The sequence below is a fragment of the Schistocerca piceifrons genome, chromosome 4 (genome assembly GCF_021461385.2).
Source record: "Schistocerca piceifrons isolate TAMUIC-IGC-003096 chromosome 4, iqSchPice1.1, whole genome shotgun sequence".
NCBI classification, from domain to species: domain Eukaryota; kingdom Metazoa; phylum Arthropoda; class Insecta; order Orthoptera; family Acrididae; genus Schistocerca; species Schistocerca piceifrons.
The window spans coordinates 170,738,060-170,755,663 of record NC_060141.1 but is presented as its reverse complement, the minus strand read 5'-3'; the positions used below and the strand labels follow the sequence as shown (position 1 = coordinate 170,755,663).

The 17,604-nt window shown below is 44.2% G+C and overlaps 1 protein-coding gene across 2 annotated transcripts in view; it reads left to right on the top strand.

Moving 5' to 3' along the window:
* Positions 1–17,604, top strand: part of LOC124795039 — a 397,696-nt gene that overhangs the window by 320,656 nt on the left and 59,436 nt on the right. For both annotated transcript variants that reach the window (XM_047258823.1, XM_047258822.1), the window contains exon 3: positions 882–1,043. In XM_047258823.1, coding sequence (XP_047114779.1) covers positions 882–1,043 — 162 coding nt within the window. The remainder of the gene's footprint in view (positions 1–881; positions 1,044–17,604) is intronic.

Sequence of the window (17,604 nt, the reverse complement as noted above, 5' to 3'; positions counted from 1 at the left end):
GGAGAGTTCTATTATCAACCTAGAAAGCTGACTGTCTGAGCAGATCGTGTAATATCCCTGAGCTCTTTGCGTAGTGTTGCAATTTTTGAAATCGTCAATGCGTTACAGTAAATCAACTGCCTGCGAAACGATTTTTGACGCCTTCTCTTACAGCCAGTGGTGCGGGAGTGCTGTTAATTTACTATAGGCACTTCCAGCCCCGAGAGACATTTGTAACCATTTGCTAACTGTGCCTCCAAGGATTTTATGGGGGCACACTGTATTTTTTCATGGAAATATTCAGTAGCAGTTAGCGATCATATTTTTACCCTATTATGATGAAAACTTTATACAGTTGATAAGTATAGTCATTATTTTGAAAATTAACTATTAAATGTGATCAATGCACCAACTGTTGAAACTGTGACTGCCAACATTATGTTAATAGTACGAATCGCCTTTTATTCAAAAAATGGCTCTGAGCACTATGGGACTTAACTTCTGAGGTCATCAGTCCCCTAGAACTTAGAACTACTTAAACCTAACTAACCTAAGGACATCACACACATCCATGCCCGAGGCAGGATTCGGACCTGCGACCGTAGCGGTCGCGCGGTTCCTGACTGTACCGCTTAGAACCGCTCGGCCACTCCGGCCGGCTATTCAGTCTTTTGAGCACATTTACTTTTCATTACTTCTTATGCTACCTCTATTTTCTTGCATTACATATTGTTTCTCCACGAAGGATAATTAAGATTCTCTTGAAGAAAATTAGGTGTAAATTACTTTCAGTCGGTAGACAATATTCAGTTTGTGGCTCAGTACCATTTTTAGCAGTACACGTAATATCAAGAAATAATACCCTCATATAAAGTGTAACATTTTATGAAATTTTTTTGCAGACCTACGACAGCAGGCAGCTGATGGTCACGATCTTCATCTGCCTGTGGGGAGCTCGGTTGTCAGGATACCTGCTATACCGGATCCTGAAGATCGGGCGTGATAAACGTTTCGACGATAGAAGGAGCAATATTATCCGTTTTGCTGTTTTCTGGACATTCCAGGTGAGTTGGCTGTAAGATTCCAAAAAGAAATATATCGTTTTATCAATTCGTTAATTTTAACGAAAGTTCAGTTGTTTATGATGAGAAACATTCTGTTTCGTTCAAACAGTCGACGATCATCGACAAGTGCTTTTTCATCCTTCTTTGTTTTTCAATAAAACTTCGTCAGTGGTCTGAAGCACATCCGTAAACAAGATTAATATTTGTCAGGATCCTTATGTGACATTCTTGACCAGATTTGACACATTTATAGGTACTTATTAAAATGTAGCTCGTAATCGCTACAAGTGCAGAACTGTCCATGACAATGCTCGATTGCGAAGTAGTAGCTTGGAACCCTACAGGTTCACTGTTTCAAATTGCTGCTTTTGTTAATGAAAAACAGATAAAATGTCATTTGTTAATTTTGTAAAGAAACTTCACAATTACTTACAAACAAACATGGCTTACATGCTGCCAAACTAATACTCCTAAACCATTTATTTAATAGACGGAGTTAGCAGACACAGTCTGGTTCTTAACAGAGCTTTGCACGAACGAACGTTATCCCTGAGGCGGTTCTGCTTAAAAATAACGCTGATTACGTCATTTTCGAGTCCAAAACCATTTTAAATACCATTATTATTGTCTGGAGGTCGAATATGATACAATTTTATTAAAAATATTTGAATTCGTTGTGAATGACAGACGGGTCCGCTACTTCGCGCCAGAAGCAACAATTAAAGCAGAGGAAGGAAGCCACTTTATGGGTTTTGTTTTAGGACGCAAAAACAACTGAGGTCATAAGAGCCCATGTCGTAAACTTAGAACATTGTTAAGTAAGAGACATTCCAAGCGATTGCACGTTAAGCCCCATCAACGGAAAGAAAGAGCTAAAAACAAGTACTTCCCCTTGGAGAAAGGTCTACAAATTTACGCCGTAGAGACAGCAGAGGTCCCGAACCAAAGATTAAATATCCTTCGCCGTATTACTACAACGGATAAAGAGTAAAACGCGGTCGAGAACCGGCGAGTCGTTCGCTAAAACGGGCGGTAACTCAGGCGGCAAACATACAATGGATCATAACCGGTTAAAAAGACGGGCATTCAGTCAGGAAATGGCGAACCATCAAAGGCTGATCACAATGAGAACATGGTGGTGGGAGATCACCAGTTAACAAATATCGATGCCTACAAACACAGTGCTCAATACGCAACGCAGCTAAAATGGTCTCCTCGTGACGAGACAGTCAAGAAGAAGTCGGCCAAGACGTTGGAGGAGGTTTAATTCGCGGGAACTTGTTCCCTTGAAAGGAAAAGCAGTGGTGATGCATCAAAAAGGACAAAGTCGATTTCATCCGCTGGGAAGGTTGGTTAGAATTTACTGGGATACAAAAAGGATTCATGCTATCAATTACCTTCCAAAGGATAAGAAAGTGTTCTGGAGCTTATAACACGATCACACAATACAGGGTGCATCAATAATTGAAGAAAGTGAATAATTGCACATAAGTGTAACGATGTTTTTTTGCAGTATAAAAATTAAGTTATTCTGTGACTGTTATATGTAATTGTTTATACTTATCTTCTTGAAGGCTGCAGTGGTCCAGGGAATGTTATAGCTTCTGCAAAACCTGAAATTTGTCTGCCCAGATCTTTAACTCGCAATGAATTTTTCTTAAGTATTAGTTCTTGATCTCACAGTTTTGTGAAATAAGGTTCTAAAAAATTCAACCCTTGAGTGACCAACTTCTACGTTCGAAAATCAACTTTCAATTATCTAACTCGCAGTATATGTGCGAGTAACAACTCCAAAGAGTCTACAAGTCAGCGATATGTTTCTGAATATTTTCAGTAAAATAAATATTCTTTGTGACAACCTCGCTGAAATTCTGATTTCATGCGATAGTTTGTTACATTAAAACATCGTTTAACTATATGCAGGATCATTCTGTTTATTTTTATTTAAATTGATCGTGATAAATATCAGATACGTTTTGGAGTCAAACTATTTTTATGTACATCGTACTTAAAATGTTTTCGTGATTTATAAAACAGGTACTGAAATAGCAAACCAGAAGGAAAGTAATGAAAAAATGAGTTTTTGAGCAAAAACTGAAAACCGCAATAATTCGACTAAAAGTGGTATCGCGCGATTCATCTATCTTACCCGGTATCGAACAATTCAATTTATAAGAATTAAATAGCCTTCGGTTTTTATAAGCTACAGGAAGAAAAATACTGGAGAAGGGGCCTGGTGGGTCAGCGACCTGCCGTCAAGTGTGCTTTAACAACGAAAAAAGCTAGGGACTAGAAGCAAGAATTGTTTATCCTCTAACTTACACGTTTTCCCACATCTAAAAACAACTGTCTAAAAATCTTTTTAGACGTAGTGGAAAGGTGTAACGTATACAAATGGATACTTAGCAGACCCACACTCGCACTTCGTGGATGCAAATGTTGATAAGTTCTTCACCGTAAAGTAGACTTCGTGAAAAAAATAACTGTACTTTTACTTCAGATCGTCTTTCAGTGCCAGGTAGTTAAGTTTCCTCCTTGCTCTCGTATTATTTGGCTGGGCAGGAGGAGCTGGTTCAGAAAGAAGTCAGTGGCTCATTCTGCTCGCTTTTTAAAATTCCACTCTGGTGCGCAGACTGTGGCGCCAGACTGCTGTTCGGTCGATGACTGTACTCGTATGCATGCAGAGTAGGCAGGCGTAGCCGCACCTGAGCCAGAGTTCGGAGCTCTAGAGCGCGGCTGACTTCCCAGATTTTCATATTCGCACTTGCAATCCGTCTGTTCATATACCAGGAGACTTTGCAAAGTGGCCACTGCTTGGTGATTTTTGGGTGGCGCTCTGACGTTCTTATCTCCCCATTCCAGTCATTTTCTTCTCCTTTTCTTTTAGATCGTACTGAAGATGACTCTGCCTGTTAAGGCACTGTTGAAAACTTGGAACATTCGGTAGGAATGCATCGACCCTACCCTTAGCATTGTTCTTGGAGCACTGTTGCGAAAAGTGCCGAAAGAATTTCACTTCCGCGCATAGTGTTTTACGACAACAGAAGGACAGTCAAGGTAATCTGATGTTTCGTTTACATTTTGAACAGGTTTTACTTGTCATTGTTTTTTAGCAATCGAAGGAGATGGTGCAATAGTTGACACGGGGGCGTGCTGAAAAGTAATACCTACGAAATTATTACGTGATAGCTCCCAAAGCATTTTGAATAAAAAAAACTTTATTAACATACTACATCTTCATTGTGACTAGACTAATGGTAGCTTCTTTGACAAGTTATCAAAATGTCCTAAAGTTCAAACACGCCACTGCTTAAATCTTTAATAAAAATCACCAGCAATGCCGACCGAAGACTTCCAACGTAAGAAGTAGCCCTCATTCTGCCAAGGGCCTCGTCAAAGAGGGCGGAGTTTCAGGGCATTCTCTTGCCCTTGTGGTAGGGAACTTCCCCTAAAAGGCGGAAGAATCAGCAACGGTCAACGGCATGAGGCTGCAGAAGGCAGTGGAAACCACTGCATTAAACGCACGTGATGTGTATTCATAGGACATATGCCCTGTAATTGAAACAGTGTCATAATGATCTCTCCATTAGCAAAACACTTCGAACTAGTCCTCCATTCTGATCTCCGTGACGGGACGGCTAAAGGGGAGATGACAATGAGAAAAAGAATGAGTAACCAAACGAAACGATAACGTTCTACTAGCTGGGGCGTGGCGTGTCAGAAGTCTGGGCGTGCTAGGGAAGCTAGAAAATCTTTAAAGGGAAATGTTAAGGCTCAATCTACGTAAAGTGGTGGTCAGTGAATGGAAACGGAAAGAAGATGAATATAGGGTAATATCAACAGCAGCAGTAGGATTTGTTATAAATACGAAGGTAAGACTGAGAGTGAGTTACGTGAACAATTCAGTGAATGGGTTCTTCTCGTCAGGATCGGTAGAAAACCAACACCGACAACAGTAGTTCAGGTATACATGCCGACGTCGCAAGCAGAAGATGAAGAGATAGAGAAAGTATACGAGGATATTGAACGGGTAATTCAATAAGTAAACGGAGATGAAAATCTAATAGCCATAGTAGACTGGATTGCGGTTTTAGATGAAGGAGTAGAAGAAAGGGTTACAGTAGAATACGGGCTTGGTAGCAGGAATGAGAGAGGAGAAAGACTAATTGAGATCTGCAATAAATTGCAGCTAGTTGTAGCGAATACACTGGTCAAGAATCACAAGAGGAGAAGGTATACTTGGAAAAGGCCTGGAGATACGGGGAGATTGCAGTTACATTCAATCATAATCACACAGATACTCCGAAATCAGATATTGGATTGTAAGACGTATGCAGGAGCAGATATAGACTCAGATCAGAATACAGTAATGATGAAAACTAGAGTGAAGTTTAAGAAACTAGTCAGTACGAATCAATGCGCAAAAAAATGAGGTACGGTAATAGTAAGGGATACGTTTGAAGTTCTCAGAGAAGGGGAAAGGAATATATGAAAAACACTGACATGAAGAAGGGACACGATAACAGAACTTCTGTTAAGCCAGTAGGGAAAAGCTTACCTGGTACTAAGGAGGCAGAAACTGTAGAGGACAGGGCGAGGTGGCGCAGTGGCTAGCACACTGGACTCACATTCGGGAGGACGACGGTTCAATCCCGCGTCCGGCCATCCTGATTTAGATATTCCGTGATTTCCCTAAATCGTTCCAGGCAAATGCCGGGATGGTTCCTTTGTAAGGGCACTGCCGACTTCCTTCCCTGTCCTTCCCTAATCCGATGAGACCGATGACCTCGCTGTCTGGTCTCCTCTCCCAAACAATTCATCCTGTAGATGAAGACAGAGATTGGAATGCATCCAACAAACAGTTGAGGACATAGGCTGCAAGTCCTCCTCTGAGATGAAAAGGTTGTCTCAGGAGAGAAATTCGCGGCTGACCGCATCAGACCAGTCGGGAGCCTACCGAAAAAAAAAAATCTGCATATTTATTACTCATCATAGTCGCCCTGGCGACGAACCCATGTCTCCCAACAAGAGACCATTCCTTGATACGGTCACTGCAGAATATCTGACTTTGTTGACAGAGCCACAACATCAATTGTGCTTGCACCGCTTTATCACTATCAAAATGAAGTCCTCGAAGGTGTTCTTTAAATTTCGGAGACAGTTGAAAATCGGATGATGCCAAATCGGGACAGTATGGAGGATAATCGACAGTGAACCCACGGCGTCGGAGTGTTGCAGATGTCACACCGCTCGTGCGCGATCTGGCGTTATCATGCTGAAGGAGAGAATGCCCCATGTTTTGGCGACCTCTTTGAATTCGTGCTTTCAGTTTTCTGATGGCCTCACAGTACCTCACATGAGAACCTCACAGTACCATGCAGACTTTATGGTGGTACCTTTACGCATGAATTCCAAATGCAACTCATTTTGAACAACCCATAACACCGTAGGCATTTGTTTGCCTGCTGATGGAGTGAACATTTTTAGGCTCCGGTGATCCTCTGTGGCAGAACCCCATTGATACTCTCTTGTTTTCGCGATCAAAATGGTGACCCAAGTTGTCGTACTATTGTTAAGGAACTCCTTACCCTCACACTCACAACGCAAAATAAATTGTTGACAGATGTCCAATTTCCTCTGTTTCGTGTCAAGAGTGAGCATTCGAGGCACCCACTCAGCACCCAGTTTTCTGTATCGCAGTTCTCGAATGACGGCCTGTGCACGCTATCGTGAAACGCCACACTTATCAAAGAGCTGTGTCTGTGTCATCGACGATTTTCTCCGATGTATTCATCAACCCGATTCCGATTATCCTAGTCAGTTGCCATACGCGGGCATTCATTCCGAACTCTGTTACACACGTTGACGTTAGCACCGTCGTTTTCTTCATTACGAGCACAAGCAACCCAATGTCGCACATTACTGATGTCAATACAACCATCACCATACATAGAATTCATTCTTCTATGGATTTCAATTTGAGGCACGTTCTCTGCGATTAAGAAATTTCATTACAACGCGCTGTTTCTTACGCGCCGACGTAATTACGTTACACACCGCCGTGTCACACACTGCAATTCGGAGCCCCCTCGCGGTAGACGGTTGCTACTTCCGTCATCCAAGCGGGAAAGTCGACCTAGTAATAAGCATGATATGCAATACCTCAACCTGTATTGAGAACACATAAGAAAATTCTGAGGCCTTACTCTTCAGCACGCCCTCGTAGACTGCTGCCCATGAAAATTGGAACACCATGAAGTCAGCGTGCAAGCAACCTGAAACTGGCATGAAGTGCTGGGATATGAAACTAATTAGCACTTCAGTGCAGCTGCACAAATTACGTCGGATAACACGATCTGCATTCTGTATATAAAGAAATATTGCGCAGAGGGTTTCTCACTAAACAGTCGCATTTGAATGACTGGTTTTTTTTTATGAGAAAATCTTGTAATGCCTCATGTAAGAAGACGAAACGCTACTATAAAGTTTCTCGATTCGACAGCGGCAGGATCGTGCCACATCGACATTTCTGCCCGCGTTGGTCAGGATGCCACAACTGTCACGCGAATGCGTAATCAAAGGTTTTCGAAGAACGATACTAACAGACATGCACGGCCTCAACGGCCCCTAGCGACTGCCGCCCAAGAGGACAGAGACTCACTCGGCCGTGCACGATCATAAAGCAACGTCACGTACCTCGAGTCACGCAATGAGCTTATTTACAGCAAGGCACACGGACAGTGTGACGGCGTTTGAAGCGTCACGTCGACCACTGTTGCATCTTTCCGTGGCGTGGTAGTATACAGAGGCACATAATGGTATGCCCAAATACAACATTGGACAGAGGAGTGACACCTCGTCGTCTTTTCAGACGAATTCCCGTTTTGTGTACAGCGTCACGACGGGCATATTCATTTCTGAAGGTTCCAATGAGAACGAACTTTGATGGATTGAACTGCATTCCTCATCTCCACACGGGTCGCGTGCCTCGTGTAGTTAGAGGTGTCACCGAGTTGAACACTGTCTTATAGTTGAGAGAACGTGGCATGGCATACCTTTATCAGATCGTTAGAGATTAGTTCGAATCGTTCAAAAATGGCTCTAAGCACTACGGGACTCAACATCTGAGGCCATCAGTCCCATAGACCTAGAACTACTCAAACCTAACTAACCTAAGGACATCACACACATCCATGCCCGAGGCAGGATTCGAGCCTGCGACCGTAGCAGCAGTGCGGTTCCGGACTGAAGCGTCAAGAACCGCTCAGTCACAGCGGCCGGCAGTTTGACTCGTGCCCAGCCAGGTTAGGAGCCGTTGTCGCTACTAAAGATAGAAACTCTGTGCGCTAAATTTCGCACATTGTTCGTCCCCAAATCCTCTACACATTTAGTCACGTATTTCTCCTTCTATACTGTATATACACAATACACCGTTCTATGATGCAATAGTTTTAACTCCTTGTAGTGTATTTGGAGCGACAAAGATCTACATCTTTATCTGCACATCCCGACTTAAATTGTTCATCGTTTCCCTCCATTACTTCGTGCGGATGCTGGGATGTTCCCTTCAGTAATATCAAGGCCGATTGGCTTCCATAAAGTGAAACTGCCCTCAGCATGAAGTTTGGCCTGCACACTGTTGTGCCATATTTGTAGTCTGCAAAATGCTGAATAGGGCGCTGAGGAAAAAGTCGTTAACTGCAAGCAAGCTGACTTTGTCATTCCCATCACCATGTACCTCCGCTGAAAATAAAATAAAAGTACATTCAGCTACACCTATCCGCTATCATTTTATGCAATTCGCGATGTTATAGCTAGCCTTCATAAACAATGCTTAAGATTTTGATATTCTCTCGTTCGCTAGCAGACTATTAGCCCTACTCAAAAAAATGAGCAAGATCTTTTTTGTACGAAATTCAGTGTACTTAAATTTTTTACTGGTATACGTTTTCTTTCGCTGGAGGTCACGGTTTTCGAGTTATTCAAGAAAAACGTTCAAAAAGTGACCTTCAAACGCAGTTCCCACTCCCACACTCAGCCACACCGGTCAGGATTTCTAATATATTCTTCATGACACTCCCTCCTAGCACCGTAGAATTATTTTCGACTGCGTGAATTATTTCCCACATTTTACTTTTTTTGGTCTGCATTGACTGCCCTTATTACACCACCGGCTTAGTCGAGCACTTACAAATCATAAAACTGAAATATTATATAAATTGAAGGTGGAGGGGACGTCGGTATCTATACCTAAACTATTGTTGTCAGTGTTGGTTTCCTGTTCACTGCTCACAGTAATCTACTCTCTCCCCAACTTTCCTCTTCATAACGAGTCCTACTCCCGTTACATTTTCTGCTGGTGTTGATATTACCCTATAATCCTCTGGCCAGAAATCCTTGTCTTCTTTCCACTTCACGTCACTGACCCCCTCTACATCTAGATTGAACCTTGATATCTTCCCTCAGAGATTTTCTGGCTTTTCTACCACGTTCAAACTTCAGACATGCCACGCCCCAACGTTTAGAACGTTACCCTTTCGTTGGTTATTCAATCTTTTTCTCGTGAACTCCTCTTCCTTGGCAGTACCCTCCCGGAGATCCGAAGGGGGGACTATTCCGGAATCTTTTGCCAATGGTGAGATCATCACGACAATTTTTTCAGTTACAGGCTATATGTCCTGTGGACACAAATTATGTGTCTTTAATGCGGTGGTTTTCAATGCCTTCTGCATCCTCAAGCTATTGATCATTGCTGATTCTTCGGCCTTTTAGAAGCAGTTTCCTACCTCAAGGGTAAGAGGGTGCAAACGAACATCATATTTAGGTCAGCTGGGGCCTACAGGACATCTCCAGGTAGGGTCCTGTTGGTAATAATGGGGCTCTGTCATCTTGACATTAAAATAAGAGAGTAGGCAGCATGGTTCTGGGCCAAGAAGGGGGAAATTGGGAAAACAGGGGACATTCTGGGCGTTCCGGCTGGGGATAAGAGTGCGATCAATAGGAGAGGTGGAGAGCTCTGGCAGGAGTCATGGGAAGCCGATGACACCGGCCGAAGAACATTCAATTTCTATAAGACGTGAAAGAACGGTTAGGTTTGAGATACTTTGAGCCAACACGGGGACTGTTACATTTTCTCACTGGTCATGGGCGCTACCCGACATATCTATGTCGGTTTGGGAGTGTGACGCTGGTGCACCGGAGGTTACTCCCGACCATGTGGTTTACGAGTGCTCCCTTTACAATGATGTAGCAACCGCACTACGACTTCAACTACCGAACAATGACACTTACACACTACTGAGACGAGAGGAAACATTTCGAACATTAAACAACCTAGCAAACGAGGTATCATGAAAAGTTCTATCGGAATATCTGAGGGATAATCGTGAGTAGTGACAAATAACAAAATGTGTCCCAGTACCCCAATCCCGTCGCGCCTGTGCGTGGATAGGTCGACTACCATTGCAGTTGGAATCCGCCACGTGCAGGCCTAGTGGGAGTGGAGTACAACAAGACCGAACCAAGACAAGCACAAGAATTGACGAAGGTTAGATTCTTTAGTAAGTAGGACTTAGAATTAGGAAACATATAACAGGAACCTGCAGCAATATTCAAGTTATCCTCGGGCTGCCTAGTGTCAGGGACACGCACATCGGAATTTGCTCGGTGGGCAAGGCCGTGCAGTAGGTTTATATACTTGACTGACACACCTGTGACGCTGCAGGCAGTGTAGAGGTTTAGTCATTAAGTACACCATTAGAATAAGTAGAGTAATATTAATAGTAAATAATTTGCCCATTGTAACACTAATGTAGCTCACCTGTAAACGTTGTAAATTAGCTGCTAACAATATTGTAACAATTAAAGGACCCATTAATTATATAAGGTGGTGTGATGGGTTGTATGTATAATATAAATATCAAGAACAAAGAATTTTTTAAAAAAAGAAAAAAAAGATATTGGGACCAAGGATCATACCACATGGGAGACGTTGGCACAAATGTCGTGAACTCGACGAACACCAAGAAAACGCCACCATCGCTATCAGAAGAAGATGAAAAAAAATTCTTTATTACAATAACAATAATGAGTATACAAACGTAACCCACTTCCTTAAATTATTGGTGGGTCCTAATTTTATCCAAACATTAATTGCAGCTAGATACAGATTTGATTAATTTGTGAGCTACAACTATAACTAGATAATAATGGGCAATTAAATTATCTATTATTATTAATATTAAATGTATATTACCTATGCTTAACTAAACTCTATTGCCTGCAGCTTCACAGTTGTGTCAGTAGTTTATAAACCTACTTTTTAGAGCCTTGCCCATCGAGCTAATCCCGATGGGCGTGCCTCTGACACTGGGCAGGCCAAGGATGTTATTCGCTGCAGGTTCTCAAATAGCTAATTTCCTAATCTAAGTCCTACTAACTAGTTCTAACCTAAGTCAAGTCCGGTGCTTTGTCCTGTATCGGTGATGTTGTACCCCACTCCCCCCAGTCCTATACGCGGCCGATTCTAGACCATGAGGAAAGTCGGTCTGTTGACGCACAGGCGGTATGGGAATAGGGCGCAAAATCTAGTATTTGGTGTGTCTCAAATTGTTAGATTAGTTTATGTCCCTCAGGTGTTCCTTTATCATTTTTCGTGATACCTCATCTGCCAATTGGTTAAGAGTTTGAAAAGTGTCTTGTTGTCTTAGTAGGTGGTACGTGTCATGGTCAGGTAATTGGTCACGTAATGTGAATGCTACATCACTGAAAAGGGGCACTCATAGACCACATGATCGGGGGTACCCTCTGATTTACCACATTCACACGCGGGTGTGGCCCTTTTCCTGAACCGACATAGATATGTCGGGTATGGCCCATGACCAGTGAGAAAATGGATCAGTCCTCGAGTAGGTTCAAAGTATCTCATGTCCAGTCGTTCCCTGACGCTAGTAAGAAATTCAAAAGTTCTACGCCATGTTTCTTCAGCTTCCCATAATTCTTGCCACAATTGCTCGCCTCTTTGCCTTATCTCACCCTTATCCTCAACCCCAATACCTAATATCTCTTCTGTCTTCGCGGTATACCCTTTCTTAACCGAGAACCACGCAGCCTGTTCACGAATTTTGATGTCCAGGGGGCAGAGCCCCATTATGACTAATAGGGCTCCCCCCGGAGATGTTCTACAGGCCCCTACAGATCTCGGTATCATATTTCTCTCAACCCTTCTCACTTTCATGGTGGGCACAACCCTCGTGAGCCTGTGTGCCCAGACTCCCGAGCTGTAACCCACTACTGATGTTAGAATACTGTTGTGATATAGTTTTATGAGATGAGGGGTAAGATGAAATCTTTTGTGTCCGATGGATATGAGATTGTTTAGTGTTTGAAGGGCTTTCTGGGTTACGGTGTCAATGCGTTTCCCGAAGTTCCACCTTTCGTCAATGATGATTCCAAAGTACCGTGTCTCACACTGGCGAAGAACCGATGAGCCCTCAATTCTCACAATTGGGTTTCTAATTAATTGTCCTTTTAGTAACAGGTAACTTGACTTACTTGGTGATATTCTCATTTTGGTGTTTTGGCACCATAGTTGCAGTTTATTCATGGCTCTTTCTATTTTGGGCTCTATGTCCTCGCGACTAAGACCGCCGGCCAACAGGAGGAGGTCATCTGCGTAGGCTATCACCTTCTTCACGTTGTTGTAAAGTATCCAATAGTGGCTCCATGTGGATGTCCCAGAACAGGGGTCCTAATACGGAACCCTGGGGGCATCCCTTTGTTATTGACTTTATAATTCTCCCGCTAGGGGATGATAGCCAGACCTCCCGATTCTCACAATAGCTCCTCAGGCAGCCATATAGCGGCCCTGGACACTCTTTCTCCCGCAAGCAGGAGAAGAGCGAAGGCCACCACAGGTTGTCGAAGGCGCCACTGATGTCTACCATGATGCCCACTACGTACTTATGTGGGGTAGAGCCACAGACCTCGGCCACCAGGGCAATTGCATCAGATGCCGATCGCCCAGGCCTGAAGCCGAACTGCCTGCTGCTCATCCCACACAGCACTCGATGTGCACCCAGTCTGTCAGCTAGTAGTTTTTTTAATATTTTCCCATGTATGTCCAGCAAACATATGGGTCTACATGACTTTGTTTCTGTTGGGTCTTTATCGGGTCATTTTCTGATGATCACAACATTCGCTGTCTTCCAGATCTTCGGGAACTTCCGTTGTCTGAGGCATTCGTTATACAGGTGAGTGAGTGGTGCAGTTAGCTGGGAGCTAGGAATTGCACCACCACCGCTAAAATGCCGTCTGGCCCGGGAGCTTTATCCCTCTTTAGTGATTTTATGTGGGCAGCCACCTCCTCTTCTGAAAAAGGGTAGACTGCCGTATTATTGTTGTATTCTTCGAGGTCATCATGTCGTAGCTTCCTCTGTCCTTCAGATTCCCCATCCGCACTATCGTCAGGCAGCAGGGACTGGAGGAGGACCTCAGCAGTCTCCTGGCAGGATTCCGTCATCCTGTCCCCATACCTGACTGTTGACAATTCCATAGGAGAGCGGATCTTTTCTCTGACTAATTTATATGGTGTGCCCAGGGGTCTAATGCCAATTGATTCTGAACAAAGCTCTCACAGCTTCTTGTCCTAACGGCTTTTAGTTCATTTTGGAACCTAAGTTTAGCCTCCCGGTACTGCAGCAGCTACCTTTGCCGTTCCGGCCAGACGACACTACGCTGGTAGTGCCTCCTCAACCTTTTGACAGACCGGCGCATATCCTCGAGTTCGGCCGACCATGGTGACGGAGAGGCCGCCATGGCCTTCCTCCTAGTTGGTACGGCTGCTTTCACCGCTCTAGTTGTTGCGCTCACCAGTTCCTCGGCTCTTTCATTTATGTCTATGTCCAGGTGTGTGTCACCCTCTGGCAAGGCAGGAATGTCGCACCAGCTTTATATTGCCACATGTACAGAATGGACCCCTTAGGCCGTCCTACAAGATCTTCAAAGTAACCAACAAGGGTAAAGCCACTGGAACTCTGGCGGCGGCCGTTCTCTAACCTATGGCCAGGATGACTCAGGATGTTGTGCGGAATTCATTACTTGTTCTCGGATGTCAGGTGGATAAGTGAACGGCTTACAATGGCGGTCAGACATGGTCTACCGGAACCCTGACGACGAGTATGCCTGCCGTCACGTCCCAATCAGTCCAACAGCAGACGACTGTCACACATGAATACCAAACAAATTTGGATATTGCGCTACTCGACTACTCAGCTGGATGGAGATCTGCAATGTCGCTCCATTCAGAGTATGCCAGGCGCCGATAATGCCGTCTCACACTAGTATAGGACAGCTCCATGTCCTTCACAATGATCACTCTTCATCTGCCGCTGTTCGCGCTCCTTACACATCGTACAGACCTTGTAATAACATCGTGAAGTCAAGATTACAATAATTACACTCGAACAGACGCATTCCATCATTCTTCCCGCGCTCCGTGCGTGATTGAAATGGGAAGAAAGCCTAATAACCGGTACGACAGAACGCAGGGTATGGATATAGATGTAGATGTTGAGACCACGAAAAATGCTAACGTACTCTGGTGGCCGTTCTACCTGTCACAGAGAAATGCAACTCTAATCATTTACATCCGCGTCGATGCATGTACGTCTGCGGAGTGTAACAATGGCATCCATGTCTTCTGGGTGTTTCGCTTTTTCTGTCAGTCAGTGTATGTTATAGAATATGGATGCATACGTAGAAACATAGTTTTTCATGTCTTCCGCCTGTGATAAAGATCTTAAAAAATGAAGCAGTGAAGTTTTTCAATTGCATTTTCTCATGACAATTCTCTTCTTTTTCCACCACAAATAATGTTGATGAGAACTTTATACAAAACTGCCTTGATACACACTCTAAAACAAAACAAAAAATCCGTAGACGTGATGTGCATATACAGGCAAACAACTGATTGTGTCCATCATAATTCTCCGGGCTGTTATGCCGTGGTCGGTTGATGAATTCCGTGTCAAATCCCAACGTTTCGTCCCCGTCTGCGGGAGACATCTTCAAAGGGGTGTGTATCTCGATGGAAGGTCCAACACACCCACTGGCTCGCTACTGACTGCCATATAGCGGCAGTCAGTAGCGAGTCAGTGGGTGTGTTGCACCTTCCATCGAGCTACAGACCCCCTTGAAGATGTCTCCCGCAGACGGGGACGAAACGTTGGGAATTGACACAGAATTCATCAACCGACCACGGCATAACAGCCCGGAGAAATATAATGGACATGACATTTCCTGCCGTGAAAGTCTACATTTTAGTATCAAACAATTGATTACAGTTTCAGAAAAATTGGATGAGTTATTCAAGAGAGAGCTTCACAAATTGAGAAAGTCAATAATGCGTTGGTCCACTTCTGGCCCTTACTCAAGCAGGTATTCGGCTTGGCATTGATTGATAGAGTTTTTGGATGTGCTCTAAGGCATACCGTGCCAGATTCTGTCCAATTGGCGCGTTAAATCGTCAAAATCCGAAGATTGTTGGAGGGCCCTGCCCCTAATGTTCCACAAGTTCACAAATGGGGAGAGATCTGACGACGTTGCAGGTCAAGGTATGTTTTTGACAAGCACGAAAACAAGCAGTAGAAACTTTCGCCTAGTGCGGGCGGGCATTAGCTTGCTAAAATGAATGTACAGGATGGCTTGCCGTGAAGGAAAACAAAACGTGACGTTGAATATCGGTGACATACCGCTGTGTTGTAAGGGTCCCGCGCGTAACAACTACATCTACATCTACATCCATACTCCGCAAGCCACCTGACTGTGTGTGGCGGAGGGTACCTTGAGTACCTCTATCGGTTCTTCCTTCTATTCGAGTATCTTATTGTTCGTGGAAAGAAGGATTGTCGGTATGCCTCTGTGTGGGCTCTAATCTCTCTGATTTTATCCTCATGATCTCTTCGTGAGATATACGTAAGAGGGAGCAATATACTGCGGTGAAGGTATGTTCTCGAAACTTCAACAAAAGCCCGTACCGAGCTACTGAGCGTCTCCCTTGGAGAGTCTTCCACTGGAGTTTACCTATCATCTCAGGTTGCTTTCGCGATTACTAAATGATACTGTAATGAAGCGCGCTGCTCTCCGTTGAATCTTCTCTACCTCTTCTATCAACCCTATCTGGTACAGATCCCACACCGGTGAGCAGTATTCAAGCAGTGGGCGAACAAGCGTACTGTAACCTACTTCCTTTGTTTTCGGATTGCATTTCCTTAGGATTCTTCCAATGAATCTCAGTCTGGCATCTGCTTTACCGACGATCAACTTTATATGATCATTCCATTTTAAATCACTCCTAATGCGTACTCCCAGATAATTTATGGAATTAACTGCTTCCAGTTGCTGACCTGCTATATTGTAGCTAAATGATAAGGGATCTTTCTTTCTATGTATTCGCAGCACATTACACTTGTCTACATTGAGATTCAATTGCCATTCCCTGCACCATGCATCAATTCGCTGCAGACCCTCCTGCATTTCAGTACAATTTTCCATTGTTACAACCTCTCGATGTATCACAGCATCATCCGCAAAAAGCCTCAGTGAACTTCCGATGTTATTCACAAGGTCATTTATGTATATTGTGAATAGCAACAGTCCTACGACACTCCCCTGCGGCACACCTGAAATCACTCTTACTTCGGAAGACTTCTCTCCATTGAGATTGACATGCTGCGTTCTGTTATCTAGGAACTCTTCAATCCAATCACACAATTGGTCTGATAGTCCATATGCTCTTACTTTGTTCATTAAACGACTGTGGGGAACTGTATCGAACGCCTTACGGAAGTCAAGAAACACGGCATCTACATGTGAACCCGTGTCTATGGCCCTCTGAGTCTCGTGGACGAATAGCGCGAGCTGGGTTTCACACGATCGTCTTTTTCGAAACCCATCCTGCTATGAAATGAAATGGCCCCCTGGGCCGTCGCTGATGGCTGTCCAGGCGTCTCGCTGGAGACAGGTTGGTGTCCGACAACTGCATGGGGCGGCTCCAGACAAGTCTTCGGCCTGGAGTCTCATTGTCTGTAGTAGATCTGTCTTCAGTGACGAGTATCGCTTCGAACTGACACCCGATGACTAGCGACGACGTGTCTGGAGACACTCCGGATAGCAATGGGATACCGACCTCACTGTCGCCCGCCATATGGCCCGATCTGTGGTGCCACTTCTTTTCACAGCAGAACGCATGTGGTAGTCACCCGCTTAACTTTACACCACAGCGGTATGTCGACGGTAGTCTAATCCCTGTTTTGTTGCACTTCGTGGCGAGTCATCCTGGGCTTACATTTCAGCAAGATAGTGCCCGCCCGCACACGGCGAGAGTTTCTGCTGCTTGTCTTCGGGCTTACCAAACCGTACCTTGGTCAACAACGTCGCCAGATCTCTCCCCGACTGATAACGTTTGGAGCATTATGGGCATGGCCCTCCATCCATCTCGGGAATTTGACGATCTGACGCGCCAGTTAGTGGGATATCACTCAAGAGGACATCCAACAATGCT